Here is a 16,942-nt window from a genome sequence, read left to right on the forward strand (position 1 = left end):
AGATCTTTAAACCCAAGATACAAACATAACGCATTTTAGCTTTATTTCTTATGGTAAATTTTTTTTGCTATATGTTCCAGGGACTTACATAATACATCACTAGCAGGAAAGATACAAAACTTGGAGGGTCTGCTACACATCGAGCAACTGTAAGATCATGTGGTTTTAATGGAACTTCTTACTTTCTGGTATGGAATATAGATATCTTATGGGAATAAGTTCTACTTGCAGGAATCTGAGTTTCAACGATCTCACTTCCTTTGGGACAGACCTGGAAAGCCTGGTGAATCTTCAACTTCTGTGAGTCATACGTTAGTCCTAAACTATAGAAACTTACCGCCTCAGTAACTGTACTCATCTAAAACTTGTAGATTGGTTTCTTTCTGTAGGGACTTGAAAAACAACAGCTTACAGGGAACCATTCCTGACAAGCTAGGAGCTTTAAAGAAACTCCGTCTACTGTAAGAGATTATATCTTGCATACATTGTCGTAATAATTCCCCCTAGAATTTCATCTTTGTGTGTATACTAAACAGAATGAAGCCATCTTTCAGGAACCTGGAAAACAATAAATTAAGAGGGCCTCTTCCACACTCTTTGAAGAAAGAGAATTTGATTCTCAGGTAGGGTTTAACGATGCCTTAAATCTCTAGTTCGTCAGCTGGTTGAAAACAAACCATTAACCTTGATTGTTATTGTGGTTCAGGATATCAGGAAATTTGTGCCTGTCTTTCTCTACATCAGGATGTAACAGTTCAGGGGAAGCTCCAATCGAGGCACCACAATTTACTGTAATTCCTGAAAGAAAGCACAGAGGCCATGCACATATAGCCATCATACTTGGTGCAGTTATTGGAAGCATATGTGTGGTTATTTTGATTGGTTTGTCGGTGTTCTTATATGTGAGAAAGAAAACGCCAATGTTGAATAACATATCAAGTAAGCAAAACTTGATTCTGAGCTCCTATTTCAGTACTTCAGTTCTAATTCTATTATGAATATGCCTTCACCCTAACATGGATATTCTACTGTAATGCTCAGAGGAAGAAGCTGAAATCAGAAATTGGAATGCAGCTAGAGTCTTTTCTTACAAAGAAATTAAAAAAGCAACAAATAACTTTAAGGATGTAATTGGGCAAGGGAGTTTTGGATCTGTTTACCTTGGGAAGCTTCCTGATGGAAAGATGGTAGCAGTGAAAGTTCGATCTGATAAGACTCAACTTGGGGCTGATTCCTTCGTTAACGAGGTTCAATTTCTAACGAACAGTCAGAATTATTACGTTCACACTTGCAGCATATACAATATTCTAACTACTAACAGTGGAGTTGCTTATAAATGAGGTTTGTATCTATTTTTAGGTTCATCTACTATCACAAATTAGACATCAGAACTTGGTATCTTTGGAAGGGTTCTGTCACGAGTCAAAGCAGCAGATACTGGTTTATGAGTATTTGCCCGGTGGATCATTAGCTGACAGCCTATATGGTATGGCAGCAACATCAAAAAGCTTATTAAGGGTATGCAAAATTTGTTTTTTCATTGGTCTTTGAATTACCAACTCTTTCACTTGGCCATGATCAGGTTCAAACAGTAAGAAATTCACCCTGAATTGGGTTCGGAGACTTAAAATTGGCATTGATGCTGCTAAAGGTATATCATAGTTTCCGCTGTCATTTTGGAAGATGGAATAATACATTTTTATTTTTAATTTGAAAAAGTTACACCAGTTCCCTGACCATAATATTTGTAGGTTTGCACTATCTGCACAATGGGAGCGAACCTAGAATAATACACAGGGATATCAAGTGCAGTAACATACTTCTCGATGCACAGATGAATGCTAAAGTTGCTGATTTTGGCCTGTCTAAGCAGTTATCAGAAGCAGAAGCAACCCATGTAACTACCACTGTAAAGGGAACTACTGGATATCTTGATCCTGAGTGAGTTTTGAACTAGTTCTTTCATAATATTAGTTATCGATTTTAAATAGGTATTCACTAATTTGATCTTGTTTTCTTCATACAGATACTATTCTACCTTACAGTTAACTGAAAAAAGTGATATCTATAGTTTCGGAGTCGTTCTTTTGGAGCTCATTTGCGGTCGGGAACCATTTACCCGTGGATCCGGAAATCCGGACTCCTTCAACTTGGTTTTATGGGTACACTCTAACTACTGTATCTTTTCTAGTTAGAAATTTTGTTGCTCCTTATACTAGACATCTAAATGCTTGCTTTGTACTTCATATCCTTCCTGAGCTTCTAGTTAATTGTCTGTCACTTCCATCAGCACCCGACCCAAAACTTAGCCTAAAACCAGAACAAAGTTAATGGAACTATCGAGGATCCAAGACAAGTATTTGAGGTGGTTTGAAGAGTTTGAATAGCAAAGGGTGAAACCTTATGGACCTAGTCAAGGCACACAAAATGTTGAATGCTAGCCTGATTATTCTCAATTTCTTCTGTCAAGTTAATTATTATTTCAGTATGATTTAGCGATTAGCGCATATAATCAAAGTAGTTGAAGGACATTTATACAGAAAATGCAACTCCAGGGATTCAGCAAAAGTGAACAAATTAAGATTCAACACTTTCGACCCCTAACTTGAGCCCTCTGCCTAATGACTGAATCTAATGCACCTTGAACGGTTGTTATGTACAGGCCAAACCATTTTTGCAAGCAGGAATGTTTGAGGTAGTGGATGATAATCTGGTGCGAGACTATGACATGGAGAGTATGAGGAAGGCAGCTGCTATTGCTTCTAGGTGTGTTGAAAGAGATGCGTCGATCAGGCCTACTATGGGTGAGGTACTACAGGAGCTTAAAGAAGCCTACAGCCTTCAGCTTGCACATCTCGCTTCAAATGGACAAGCTGATTAAGAGCTTGAGTTTATGATGCAACAATATACATCATGCATATTACATCAGTTTTGAATTATTTTTTATAGCTAAATTTAATAATTTATGGCAATGGGTTGAACAGATACATAATTATGTCCGGCTTAAGGATATTGTAAGATAGTACATCTTGTAAAAAAAGCTTAAGAAGTATACCTTATTAGGATACAAGAAGAGATACGTTTACGTATAGTAAAAAATAAAATACACGATTTTGATTATTTTTCCGACAAACTGTCAAGAACGAAGATACTTGGTTTTAGTATGAACATTGATGACACTTGCTACTTCATTCTACCTTTCTATATCCAACAGCCAACTTCCACTACTTAACACCATTTTTGAAGACTTTAAGCTATGCTTAAAGCTTAAGTGTGTGTGTGTGTTGTTTTTTTTAAATCTTGAGGAAGGAGAAATTGTTTTCATGTTATTAATTGACTCAATCTCACTTCATAACCGATTGTTATAATTGAAAAGAAATGAATTACACACTCTTCACATAAAATGAGAAGTATAGAAAGTTTACAGATCTCATGATCTCTGAAATTTATAATCTCATACTTCTATCTAGCCACCCATACATGGATTTACAGTAAAGGATTTTAACTATATCACTTTAATATAATTGTATTCGAATTTTCTGTGTTAGTCAGGCTAGCTATATATATACCACCATTTACAGCAGTCAATATATATTTGAGGGATAGAATAAAATAATTAAGAGATTAATTGTAAGCAAATGATTGGAATTACCATCAACCAGTATCTGCTCTCCAATCTACCCTACTTGTATGTAAGATGCATCATTCTGCTATTCTGTAGTCCGGAAATGCCAGGGAAGATTGTATGGGCTCGGGTTTTTCATGCCCACGAAAAGCAGTTGATACTTCAATTCTAAATGGCCTATGAAGAAGAGTATCTCTGCCGCAAATAGAAAAACAATGCCGTTGAAGCAGCAACAGCATATGGAAATATAGTCCAGATAGCCTGCATTATTCAAAAGAAAACAGTAAAGAAAATAAAAGTAAAAATTATAGAGGAAGAGGAATAAGATTAAAGTGTCTAAGAAAATTTAGAGGTTTTGGGGCATAACTTACCACCACAGAAGCAACAGTAGCTAAGGCAAAAAGAGGACGTTCTCTTAATAGGAACCCGATAGCCAACTACAGCACAGAAATAGATCAAAGTATTAGCTTCTCAATTCAGTCAGAAAGCCATTTTATTCACTAATGGCCCATTATGCAGGAAAATTAATTATGCTAAGAAAAATTTCACTTGTATGTGTTTTACTTCAAAATTTTCCATTACCAGTTTACCGTTTAAAATTGCCTCTAAAATGGTAGTGGAAAATTTTAAGGAAAAAAGGATACTAGGGGAACATTGGATAAAGAGCTGCATTACTTTGGGTATTGGCATGGAATTTTCCTTATTTATAAATATTACATGAAATATCATTAGCATTATCACCATATATCAATCCCTACCCAATAGTTTGTAAATGTTCTCAGATTTTGCAAGACAAAAACAAATTCACTTGGTGTGAACTGTTTCTAAAGCTCAATCAGCAAGGGATAGTCGTTGTATAATGGACAAATAACTTCCATGGAAAGTCTGTTTATATATTTCATGCACAGACATTCATGGTTTAGTAGGCAGCAAATAACAAGTGGAGAGGAACATTCAACAGCTGTGCTAACCTGAACAGGTAGGGTGATCAAACCACCACAGCAAACACCAACAAAGAAACACTCGGGAGAAATACCCTGCATTACATGAAAACCATAAACATAAGCGTGGTTAAGCCCAGCAAGTTGCTGACAATATTAGGTTAATATTGCGGGATGAGCAACAGCAGCAGCAACAATGACAAAAACATAAATCCATAAACTATTGAAAACAGTGGCCAAAAGCCCCCAAAAGGAGATAAAGTACAGGTGACTAATAGAAACTAGAAACTGCAATAAAGCCTTGGGTTACGGTAACATAGTTCTGTTCTTTTATTTTGTGTGTCTGGGTTGGGATTGGGGTTTGGCTCATGCCATGAAGCATATGGATTTGTGGATGACTACACGGAATAATCAGATTTGGTTCATGTAGCCGACCCCACTTATGGGAGTAAGGCTTTGATTGATTGATTGATTGATTGGGTTGGGATTGGGGTTGCAGATGGGGGCATGTCACTGTTCTGTGAAACAGTGTTGAATTCAACATAATTCAATTGCACATCTAAGAAAGAAAATTCATCCTTGTGGAAGATTGCAAGCAATACTAAAGTATTAAACTCAAACTTCAAGAGGAAGTGACAGTTAGCAGCTACATTTTGGTCACCAGTAAATAAATACAAAGGGTCTCTGAAGGAGTTATGAACTCTAACCATGGCTCCTGCAAGGAATGCTGTTGGATTTCTGACTCCAAGAGAGAATCGTTCAACTGTTTATTAGGGAAAATGTAATACATAAACAGTCAGTAAATCATTCCAAATGCTAGACAAGCTGCATATTTAATTAAGGGAAACAGGACTAGCAAATAATTATAATAGATAAATGAGAAAGATTGCATTCCAGAAAACTAAATTAATTCTTAAACAACAATAAAGCTTTTGTTAGGGTCATTTGAACAACTACCAAAGAAAAGCGGCATGCATCGAAGTAGATGTACTAAAGGTTTTTTTTTTTCTTTTTTTTTTAGTTCTACTTCCCATTCATATATATAAGTATATTACCATACTATAGCTACAAGGACTCGTCAAATCTTAAAGGCAGGTTAGATGACACAACCTTGCCTGCAAAATTGTAAAGAGGCTCTTTTACCCAAACCATTAGCATTCATAGAGCATTAAAGGAATTCTTGCACCCAATTTCTTATACTTCCTCCGTTCTTTTAATATCGCATCACTTGCCTTTTTGGGAAGTTTCACAAATACTGCATCACTTCCATTTTAGGACGAAAAATATCTATGTTCATACTGTAAATACCCAACATACCCTTACTTTTTCACACTTACTTTTTATTTTATCTTTACATTACATGGACAATTTTGTATTTTTACGTTTCTCCCTCTTACATTTTCCCACTACCAAATTTTGCCTTCAAAACCCCTATGATGCAATAAAAAAAGAACGGAGGAAGTATATAGCTAAAGCAAGCTGTATAATGATCTTACAATAATCAACAATATAAATTCAAAACCGTAGAATATAGGATTAGCTAGTCAATGCCTAAATAATACTTGTAGAAAGACAATCTCTCTGCGTTATCCCACGTTACAAAGATCATATAACAGGGCAGTCAAAGGTCCCAAGGAAATAAGAGGAGCAAGAACACTTTTTTATAAAACAGAAAACTCAAACTACCCTCATCTATGCCAGTACATCAAGCAAGATCAAACCTGTGACTATATCCCCTTATTGGCATTTATACATGATAATGGCCTACTCTAAACCATAGGACATGATATTACAGACCACAAAATAAGTTGGAGAAAATGACTAGCAAGTTCAGAATATTTACCGAAACCACTAAGATTTCCATATCTTTGAACAGCTTGTGTAATGTTCATCGCCTTCTCTTTGCTAACCCCTAACTGCATTTATTGAAAGAATATTCAAATACAGGAAAAAAAATGCAAGGAAAGAGAAGAGGAGAGGAGACCTAGGAAAGTTTAGGCTTTAGGGCTCAATCCAGTTGCATAGATTTTGGAATAAAAGTCCTCTACATTTGAATTATGGATGAAGAGCAAACCTTTGAACACAAATCATCAGAAGCTCCAGATTGCTTAAATAGCTTCCCAACGTAAAATGGTATCATATCACTGATGCAAACTCCCCTAAAGAAAAGAAAGTTTCGTGAGTTTATCTAAGAGCAGAAAAAGTCATGGAAGGAGAACATTTTTTTCCCCTGGGAAATCTGTTAATACATAAACAGCATTAAATAAAAATAAATAAATAAATAAAAAACCACTAACCAGTATACCCATAAAACTGTAGAGATTATATATGGCGCATTACTGGAGAATGATGCAGCAAAGGATTGCCATGTACCATCCAAACATAATTTCCGTGCCAATGTTATACCAACCTATATCTTACACATTCAGTCAACCAATGAAAACATGAAATAGCTATGAAACACAAAACAAACATTGGAGTTTGTGAAACAGAAGTACCAGCAGAAAGGACAGACCCATATATTTAAAGCCTCTTCACTGATGAAAAGTCCACATCCAGCAGCCATGAGCAACAAGAAGTAGATCCACCTGTTATTGTTTTTCTATAGATTTTAGTTTTTACACTACATTGAAGAAAGCAATAGGTCCAAATTGAAAAACATGATGTAATGTCCAAAGAGGAAAAAGCAAAATAGCATTGAAAATAAGTGTTTACAACAACATGATGCAATGACATACTCATACAATTTTACTCTTGGTTCTATATAAGCTCTATCCTTAAATGGTGAATACTTTCAGTCTTTCACAAACCAAACAAACTATAGAGTGAATGAGTGATGCCATTAAAACAATATATTACACCATCCTTTCGCTTTTGAACAAACAGACAAGTCAAAGGCTTCACTTAACAGTTAATGTAAGGTTCAATGATTGATTTGACACATACCCTGGAGCATACTGTGGAAGTAAAACTCTGTAACCAAATGCTTTAAAAGAGAAGCCAACAGATGATGCAGCCAAGCTTGAAGACGATGAAATATCAGACAGGCGTTGGATTTCAATTCCAAGGGAAGTTCCCAAATTTTGCTGCTTGAAACCAATAGACAAGAAGGTGACAGTTGCAACCACTCCAAGGCCAATTGCCAATTTTGCCAAAAATGAACTGCCTTTCCCACTATCTTGCTGGCCCTTGAACAACTCCTCATTCAACTTTACACCTCTATTCAAGGAATTGCCCGTGTTTGCAGCATCATCAACCCCTGCATCTTCTGGCTGAAAACTTCTCACACTGTTGGTGTCGAGCAAGACAACATAATGTATGAATTTGATATTTTGAGAAAATGATAAGACAAAACACTGAACACATATTCCATATATCATGCAAAAGATGAGGAAACCAAATAATAAATAAAAGCTCTCTACAAAACACACCTTCTCCCACCCCTCCCCCCACCCCAAAGAAAAAAAATAAAGAGCTGGCCTAAGATAGCTCAGTCCAGCGGAGGCCCTCCTTACTATCCTCTCAAAATAATGCCAACTTGGTCAATGCTTCTCCACCACAAAGAAATACTCATAACTCTTATCCTTCCACAAATCACTTAGAGGACCTCACACCAGGGCATACTTCAACCAACAATACAAATGACAAGTTCCAATGTCAAGTCAGATTTATTCAATTTGCAAAATATATTAAGACAATTAAATTGTTAATAAGTGAGCTAATGCCCCAAAGTGAGCCATGCTATTCAATGCCAATTGGTTAAGGATAGAGGCATTCGGTTCACAACAATAAGCAAGTGGGCTTTGACTCGATACATGATCATGTATGGAACCTTGTGCCTTGGGCACATATCCACATCATTGTGCAAAATTAACCTCACATTCATAATTAGCAACAAAAGAACATTTGTGTGGATGCCAATTAGCTTATCTAATTAGAGACTTAGGGGTAGTACCGTAGTACCATTACCCAAGATTCGTAATCAAATCCTGTCTATATTAATGCCCTTTATGACACCCTATACACCAAAAAACAAAAGACCATTGACACCTAGCTATCAACAACACTCACCAATATCAACTGCCAATCAATAACATTATTTCACAAATCTAAGGCTAGCAATTTTTCTCAAAAATAACCATGCCAACAATTTGAGCTCAATAAACTATCACAAAAACAATATCTATGATATATAACAATTACCCAACAAAGATTATAACACAAAAGGCAAGAAATAGAGAAAATAAGGAAGATATATACCGAAAACATAAATATTTGGAGAAGTGGGTAGCAGAAAGAAGCACCCTTTTGTGAGGAAAAGCACCATGAACTCCATTGAAGCAGCTTGAAAGCTTCAGAAAACGTGGTTTACAGGCATGGGAAATTGCTAAAGGAGGGCTAAGAGAAGGGTAGTGAGAGAAAACCGTCGCCATTGACGACATTCTTTCTCCTAAATGTGCTTCTCAATTAATCAGTTGTCAGTCAGAAGAATTCAGCAACACTCAGAATTATTCAATAATGGGGTGTAAAAGACAAGAATTGAATTACCATGTTAATTTTATTTTCAATTTCTTTGGGAAGTTTGTAACTTCTGTGGGGGGGAGTGAGTGTCAAGTTTTGGGGGAATCAGCAGAAGCATATGCCTATTAAGTAGGAAGTGTGTTTGTGTGAATCACTTTATATTATACCAAAGGAAAAGGATTGTCTTCGGCCAGTTGTGTGATAAGAGTAATCTATTAGTCGACTAGATGATTCTCGATTCATGCTCGGTTTTTAAAATATATTTCCTCTGTTTTTTAAAATACAACACATCTTTTTGACACGTTTTTTAGGAGGTGATTCGAATAGGTAAGTGAGCTATCAAAATAATTTTAACACCACGATTAGAGAAGGGTTAGCTAATATGTGTATAAATTATTTTGATTAATTTGTCTGTTTACCTACTCTAATCACCTCCTAAAAAAGCGTGAAAAAAAGGTGTGTTGCATTTGAAAGAAACGGAGGAAGTAGAAGTTTTTGGATAAATGTAACACAATAATCAATATTTAATTACAACAATAAATAAATAATGAATTTCTTTGACAAATTGATGATTATGTAAAAGATAGAATAGAGTCTAGGAGGGAAATTTCTCTCTAAAAAAAATTCCACTTTGATATAGGTAAATAGACTTGTTAGGGCATACGATATCATTTTGCATCATCACTTCTAATTTTACGTGTTATTTGAGGTTAAGTCTTCAGTCGTTTATGATTTCAATGGCCAATATGGATATCAAATATTCTAAAAGCAAGGCAATTACAAAGTAGTTGCTAATCACTTGGTCATCAATTTTCTTAATTACTCCATTTCTCTACTACAGAGTATTGTATTAGTTAGATTATCAGAAAAGTATATCGTTTGTGATATATTATTCATATTAATTTTGAAAAGACTTGCTACATACAACTATTATTTTTGGGAGATTACTGCACCTATAAATCCATTAAATTTCAATATCGCTTCTACAGAGACTATTGGCATCCAAAGAGAATCTTAAACGTCCATAATTTATGTTTCATACCTTGTTTTACGATGTTATGTTGTTTTTATCCTGCTCAATTGCTCTTATGCTTGCCACTATCATTCCTATATACAAGTAATAAAGTCGTTTATACGGGTCAACTTTCACTTGTTTATGCTTTACAGATTTTATTTTTGAATTCAAGAAAATAAAATATATTAATATATAAACAAAATCTACTCTTGCCTACAGATGCATGAACTAGCCTGTCTATACAGCATTCAACATGCCAAAGCCAAACTTTTGTACATTTATTTAGGGGGCGCTTTATTGAACATGCTGCACCCATGCACCCAAAGTTACGGGTCTCGATCGGATTTATTGTTTCTTTTTATTTGCAACAAATGAATTTTTTATGTCTCACATAAAAATACCCCTTTGTTGTAAATAAAAAAGAAACAGAGGTAGTATGTTTTTATGCCTTCCTTTGAGGTTTACTGTGGCGTGGCAAACTCATCCAACATTTCATCAACTATAGTAATACTCGCATTACTTTCATCCAGATTTAATTGTCACGATACTAGCTAAATACACTATCGTGTTGGAGGGAGATTATCCAAATAAGATGGGTAACAAGATATGCGCTGAAAGTAGGGGAAGTAACAAGAACATACAGGTTACTTCAGAACCAAAACTTAATTTTGCAAGTCCTGCAGCAGCATGCACTTCTTCACCAAAGTCAGTACAGAGAATTCACATTCATGTACAAGACAAATATACTTATACACCAAGTGCAAGCACAGCATTACCGACAAGTTAGAACCAACCAAATGTCATATCTTTGGGAAGATAGCATCTACATAAGCATGGTGCATTGGATCACCCAGCCAGAGTTTTGACAGTTGATGGTATGAAGCTGTGCAGCGATGAACTTCCTCCACAAACCAGATGGTTGCTTCCGCTTTAAGAGGATGAATAACGGTGTCCAATGGCTGGTACTCATCACCGGTTTCAAATCTTGCTTGATCCCACTGTTTTAGGAGAGTGTTTGTGAGGTAGTGCAGTGGCTGCCCATATAGCTCCTTGATTGATTTGGCTAATCCCATCCATGAATTACACGTATGACTGATCCGCGTTGGCATGGAATGGGACCTTTTTTCATGTACTCCTGGTATATTTTTGCCCTTCTCACCATGGCACCTGCACAATGTGAAGCACAATATAGACATCAGCAGCTGCATTCATAAATATACAACAGATCATACCACACACAGTAGTATCAGATGTTAAATGTGTGTAGAGAAATATCTAAAAGGCTGTGCTGGAGAGATAAGAATTAAAGACTTCAGACACTTTCAATAAATAAGTTTGATTACAATACTCTCTCAAAAACTCAGATGCAGAAAAACTAGCAAAACATACATCTAGTAATAAATTATTTCACTCTTGAATAAAAATCACGTCTCTTTCTCACCAGTTCCCTCTCATTCAGAATCAGAACTCTTGCCGCAAAAAAGACCTCCACTTTTCCACCAAGTATGTTCTACCTCTGTGCATTGATATCAATTTTCCAGCCCCCTATGACAGAACAGTTATTCAATTGCCTTTCTCTTCCTCTTAAGATGTTCATTGGGCCAAAACATAGCCTAAATTCTCTAAAAAATCTCGAAATCAACTTCAGATCTTTGGGAAGCAAGAAATAATGTTCCTAATCTAACTTCTATCACTTTCCGTCTTAGTGCAATTGACTACAGTTTTGGGCTCTGCCTCCCAACCTCATTTACTTTACGACCTCACCATCCCATGTTAAAAAATATTCAATGGCTTCAGAGTCATAAGATCAAAGTTCAAGGAACCTAATGAACTGAAGAGAAATAGTCAACTTTGACGAGAAAGAGGTGAGACTATTTTTGTTGATGATAAAGAACACAATTGTTCAAGAAAAGAGTTGGGTTATTAAAAACTATACTAAGAATTAGGCAAGATTTATTAAAAGCATGGTAGTGACTGGCAGGTTTCAGTGATCTTTATATGCGATACATGAATCAGTAAGGGCACTACTGATGGTGCTTTTGCTGATGGCATGCAGCATTTTGTAAAGGCCAGTAGATAGCCATTAATCTCTAGAAAAATTGCAAGAGGACTAAGGGAGGTAGAGCTGCTTCAATGAAAGCTAAGACAACAGTAATAATTGGCATATAAAATTTAGGAAAATTTGTCAAAAAAAAACCTTTTTAAATGCACCATTTTGCGAAAAAAAACCTTTTAAAAGGTTTTTCGTAAAGAAAACCCAAAGTTAAATTTTTTTGCAAAAGACAACCGGTGCCTCTAATTCACTTAATTAAGCTCTAATTTTTTCGTAATTATCCTATAACTCTCACTTAGCCATTTTATAATTAAATTAAATAAAAACCACCATATCATCCCTACCACCACTCCACCAGCCAGCCACCCTCTCCGTCTCCTCCCCCTCCCCCCTCCCTTGGCAGCAGCCCCCTCCCCCCAACTGAGCCACCGCCCCTGAATCGCTAGCCGGCCTCTCTCCCTTTACCCCTTACCCCCGCTGCAACCCTCCCCCTTCCCTAAACCCTAACCCCGACCATCCACCTTCCCTCCTTAGACAGCGATGAGAGCATCAACATCGAGTGGCGGACGACAACGCGGCGGCGACTGCGAGAAAGAGGGAGAGAGAGTGAGTCAACGAGAGAAAAGGAAGAGGGAGAAGAAGCGTGCCACCTGACCAGAAACACCCATTAATTGCTCGATGTTATTGGCCGTCGAGGTGGGTCACCGGGAGTTGGGGGTTCAAGGCGGTGGCTCGGTTCAGGGGAGGGGGCTGCTGCCATGGGAGGGGAAAAGGAGGGAGTGGCTGGTTGGTGTGGGGGTGGTGGTTTTTATTGGCCGTCGAGGTGGGTCGCTGGGAGTTGGGGGTTCAAGGCGTGGCTCAGTTCGGGGGAGGGGCTGCTGCCATGGGAGGGAAAAGGAGGGAGTGGCTGGTTGGTGGTGGGGGTGGTGGTTTTTGGGGTTTTTTATTTATAAGTTAAATTAATTAATAAATGGTTAAGTGAGACTTAGAGGATAATTAGAAGAAATTAGAGCTTAATTAAGTGAATTAGAGGCATTAGGTTGTCTTCAACAAAAAAATTTCACAATTGAGTTTTCTTTTGCAAAAAAATTTAACTTCGGGTTTTCTTTTACGAAAAAGCTTTTAAAAGGTTTTTTTTTCGCAAAATGGTGCATTTAAAAGGTTTTTTTTGACAAATTTTCCTAAAATTTATGTATTGTTCTGACTTAACTTTACAGTGAACTTATACACCACTACTACTATATGTAACTAAATCATCACCAAGGGATCATTTGCCAAAAAGACATAATACAAGAATTTATAAAGGGCATCAAGGCCCACCATCAAGCAGTATTCAAACATTAGAGAGGAACCAAGAACTGTTCATCCATCAAAATATAAAAGCTTACAAGTAATCATGTACCTTCAGAATGTTTTTCATTGGCAGGTTGGTAACTAAGACCATCGATGTTAGGCTTTTGGTCAGAGGCGCCATCATCTGCCTCCATATCTGCTGCTTCATCATCTGATGACACAAGATCTACCTGATCATCCCATGGAACTGGCCTTTTCGCCATTGATAGATTTCCAAATTGGAACACGGGTATTGCTTAGTTCAATCTGGTTCCAACAACAGAGGCAGTCTTTAATCAGACACACTAGACACATGATAAGAACATTATAATAATGTTTGCAGAGATTATTTATCACTCATTGACAATGTTAGAATATAGGGGGTTGATTATTAGAGAGTTGATTGGGCAAAAATTTGCTCTTTTCTCCATAGCCACCCATCAATTCATTCTTCTGGACATGAATTTGATCCAATTATGCCTGCAAATGAATCCAAAATTGTTACTGCACCTGCACTCAAACTTTTCAAAAGAAATTTATCAATCCTATACTATCTCCAAACCACACTCTCAAACTGGCTCAATTTCTTCACATGAATTCAAATATTGTTGCTGCATCTGCACTTAAATTTGCTCACTTCCAAGAATATGACATGAAGTACAATAAACCAAATGTCCAACAGCTCTCCCTAATTATCAGTATCATCATTCCCAAACTTATTTCATCAGTCTTATCATCCACTGAAAGATCAAAAACATATACCATCCCAAACCTGTACTAAACGAGGCAACATATAATATCACTCATCTTACAGCCAACACGACTAATCCACTCCTCCAAAAAAACCACTACCACTACACCAAAGCTCTTTCCACCACCAAAAAATTAAATGAATCAAGATTCCTAAAATAACATATGTAGCTAAACTTGTCTGCTCAAATTGTCAATGGTAATAAGATTTTTTATTCTCATGATTTTCATGGTTGACAGATTGGTGGTCAAATTTGACCACCAAATTAAAGTGAGGAATGGCAATTGAAGTGGTGCCAGAGCAACAGAGAAGGTGGACGCAATTGTTTTGGTGGAATAAGGCCTCTCGGTTTTTTATGAAGAGCCATATCCTATTAAAAACACAAACCATTGAATATCTAAAACAGAATTGGGGGGGGGGGGGGTAGATCAGAAAACAGACAAAAGATATTAGGGGATGGCAAGGAAAAATTGAGAAAAAACTATCAGGATTCATGTAACGGGCCACTAGGCCAGACTTCCTTCTTTTTTATTTTTGCTATAATACCATTGATATAATTTTTTAACAAGTTAATAGCTAGCATTAGTACACTGTCTCTCTAATAAACCAATACTAGACAAGGTTATTGATAATATAAGAACTCGATGCAACAAATGACAAACTGAAACAATGAGCCATGGTAGCACTAATGAAGAACTAAAAACAAACAACTTGAGTAGTTCCATTGGAACTCATCAGACTAAGAAGAAACTCAAGAACATTACAGCAAACAAAAATTCTTGTTAGAGAGGAAAACAATTCTACCTTAGAGTCTTATCTCTCTTCAGCAATGCTTCTTTGGCATTTGAAGAGCTAAAACTAGCAATATGTTACATATAATCATGTCACAATAAGCAAAAAATGGAGAAGGCAGAAACTTGGAATGAGTTCCGCTACCAAATTCTTCCCTAGTCACAAAACTCACTATTGCAACCATCATCGGAAACCAAAAGTCCTATTATGTGGGTGATACTTCTGCCTTCAACATTAAACTTTCAATCTGCTGCTTCGCTTTCACCATGCCTTTCTGCTCAAGTTTTTCCATCAGCAACTGGTACGTGTTATCCTTAGGAACCATTCCCTTCAAGATAATTAGTTCAACAAAGGAACAGGCATGCTCCAGTTTCCCACTCTTACATAGCCGATCCACAAGAAGGCAATATGTTGAGAAATCAACACTAATATTTTTCAAAAACATGTAATCTAGCAAGTACTTGAGAACCTTCATTCTCTTCTGCACACAGCACATTTTCAGCAATGGTATAAAAGTCTGAAGATTAGGTCTACAAGACTTCTCCTCCATTTCTTTGAGTAACTCAAAAGCATATTCTTCTTTTGAATGAGCACAAGCAGAAGATATCATGGTATTGTATGTCAAGACATCAGGGGCAACATTTTGCTTTGGCATATCATTGAAGAGATCACATGCATCTTTAAACCTTCCAGAATTGCTCAGGATGAAAATCAAGGCACTATAGAAGCTTGAGTCAGGGACACAACCATTTTGCATCATTTTTTGATAAATTTCCAAGGATTCGTTTATCTCTTTAGCTTTCCCCAAAGCAAGCATAAAAATAGTATAAGTCACTACATTAGGGGGGCAACCTTTTTGCTGCATCTCATTTAAAATTTCATCAACTTTACGAAAATCTTTCTCTTGGCAATATGACTCAACAAAACAAGTATATGATGCCACATCAGGGAGACAGCCATGCTTCTCCATAACCTCCATTATTTTTCTTGCTTCATTATGTTTCCTAGCCTTGCACCAACCATGGATCAAGATATTAAAAGTGCGACAATTCAGAGCTATTTCATCCTTAAACTCCAAAATACTTTCCTGAGCACGCTCAACATTCTTTTCTTTCACCAAGGTATCCATTATTATGTGCAATGCTGTAGTGTCTTTGATCATGCCATAGTGCTCAAATTTCTTAAATGTCTCAACAGCATCATCATATTTTCCAGCTTTAGAAAGCCTTCTCATAACCCTACTCATTGTGACAATTGAAACTAATCCTCCCAATTTGTGCATCTCATCGACCAACTCCCACATTAATTCAAATTTCCTTGACATCCCCAATATATCAACCATCATATTGTAGCACTTATCCGTGGGCATAAAACCTGTTTGATCTTTGGCCCATTTAAAAAACCCAAATGCAGGGACCCAGTCATTACGAAATCTCTGTAAAATCTTCTCCACCAAGCTCTCAGATAAATCAATTTGCCCACACTCAGCCAGAGCATAGCCAACAGCATTGGGCAACTCAGACTGTCCCTTTATAACTTCGGCCAACCTATTGACGTCACTATCCACAATTTCACCTACCATGTGTTTGACATACTTGCTATGGTCAACATGTAGCTTTTGGGTGTCAGCCCATTCAGCAATTTTGGGCAAAACAAAATCATCCGATTCCACAACAGAAGGGTCTTCATGTTCACAAAACTTTATCCAATTAGGTAACTCGGGTGACTCAACAACATTAAGGGTATCAGCAGCATTAGGTGACTCCGGGAAAGTGCAAAAGGAAGCACAAATTGGACGTCTATAGCTGGTAATGTTTTGATAAACACCATACAAATGTACAGCTTCCCGAGGCCAAAAGCACACGACACACTTGGCAATTTTGCGACACGAAAGCATTTTTCCAAACGGGTT

At 36.9% G+C, this 16,942-nt stretch overlaps 3 protein-coding genes across 3 annotated transcripts; 1 reads left to right on the plus strand and 2 right to left on the minus strand.

The window, feature by feature from the left end:
- Positions 1–80: 80 nt before the first annotated feature.
- Positions 81–3,191, plus strand: LOC110688624 (probable LRR receptor-like serine/threonine-protein kinase At5g48740; the record flags this gene model as incomplete). Its single annotated transcript, XM_021865387.1, has 11 exons — positions 81–149; positions 232–300; positions 390–461; positions 555–623; positions 707–939; positions 1,042–1,247; positions 1,360–1,486; positions 1,583–1,651; positions 1,752–1,941; positions 2,027–2,162; positions 2,663–3,191. Coding segments are annotated over 11 exons (1,459 nt in total), but the record flags the coding sequence as incomplete, so codon positions are not given.
- Positions 3,192–3,343: 152 nt separating this feature from the next.
- LOC110687718 lies at positions 3,344–9,225 on the minus strand. The gene is made up of 10 exons (XM_021864339.1): positions 8,827–9,225; positions 7,513–7,854; positions 7,082–7,154; positions 6,864–6,976; positions 6,641–6,725; positions 6,410–6,482; positions 5,274–5,329; positions 4,597–4,662; positions 3,997–4,062; positions 3,344–3,886 (listed from the first exon to the last, which is right to left on the minus strand). The coding sequence occupies exons 1-10, from the start codon at positions 9,006–9,008 to the stop codon at positions 3,803–3,805; spliced, it is 1,140 nt and encodes a 379-aa protein (XP_021720031.1). The 5' UTR covers positions 9,009–9,225; the 3' UTR covers positions 3,344–3,802.
- Positions 9,226–14,949: 5,724 nt separating this feature from the next.
- LOC110687719 (pentatricopeptide repeat-containing protein At3g22670, mitochondrial-like) lies at positions 14,950–16,934 on the minus strand. Its single transcript, XM_021864340.1, has one exon. It carries the CDS (start codon positions 16,925–16,927, stop codon positions 15,236–15,238), a length of 1,692 nt encoding a protein of 563 aa, XP_021720032.1. The 5' UTR covers positions 16,928–16,934; the 3' UTR covers positions 14,950–15,235.
- Positions 16,935–16,942: the final 8 nt, after the last annotated feature.

Source organism: Chenopodium quinoa, unplaced genomic scaffold, assembly GCF_001683475.1.
Source record: "Chenopodium quinoa cultivar QQ74 unplaced genomic scaffold, ASM168347v1, whole genome shotgun sequence".
Lineage (NCBI taxonomy): Eukaryota > Viridiplantae > Streptophyta > Magnoliopsida > Caryophyllales > Amaranthaceae > Chenopodium > Chenopodium quinoa.

Coding starts and splice junctions, on each gene's coding strand:
- LOC110687718 (XM_021864339.1), bottom strand. CDS start 9,008: ATGTCGTCAATGGCGACGGTTTTCTCTCACTACCCTTCTCTTAGCCCT. Junction 6,726..6,863: donor ACAGTTTTATGGGTATACTG/GTTAGTGGTTTT, acceptor TCTTTTCTTTAG/GGGAGTTTGCATCAGTGATA. Junction 3,887..3,996: donor CTACTGTTGCTTCTGTGGTG/GTAAGTTATGCC, acceptor TGAATAATGCAG/GCTATCTGGACTATATTTCC.
- LOC110687719 (XM_021864340.1), bottom strand. CDS start 16,927: ATGCTTTCGTGTCGCAAAATTGCCAAGTGTGTCGTGTGCTTTTGGCCT.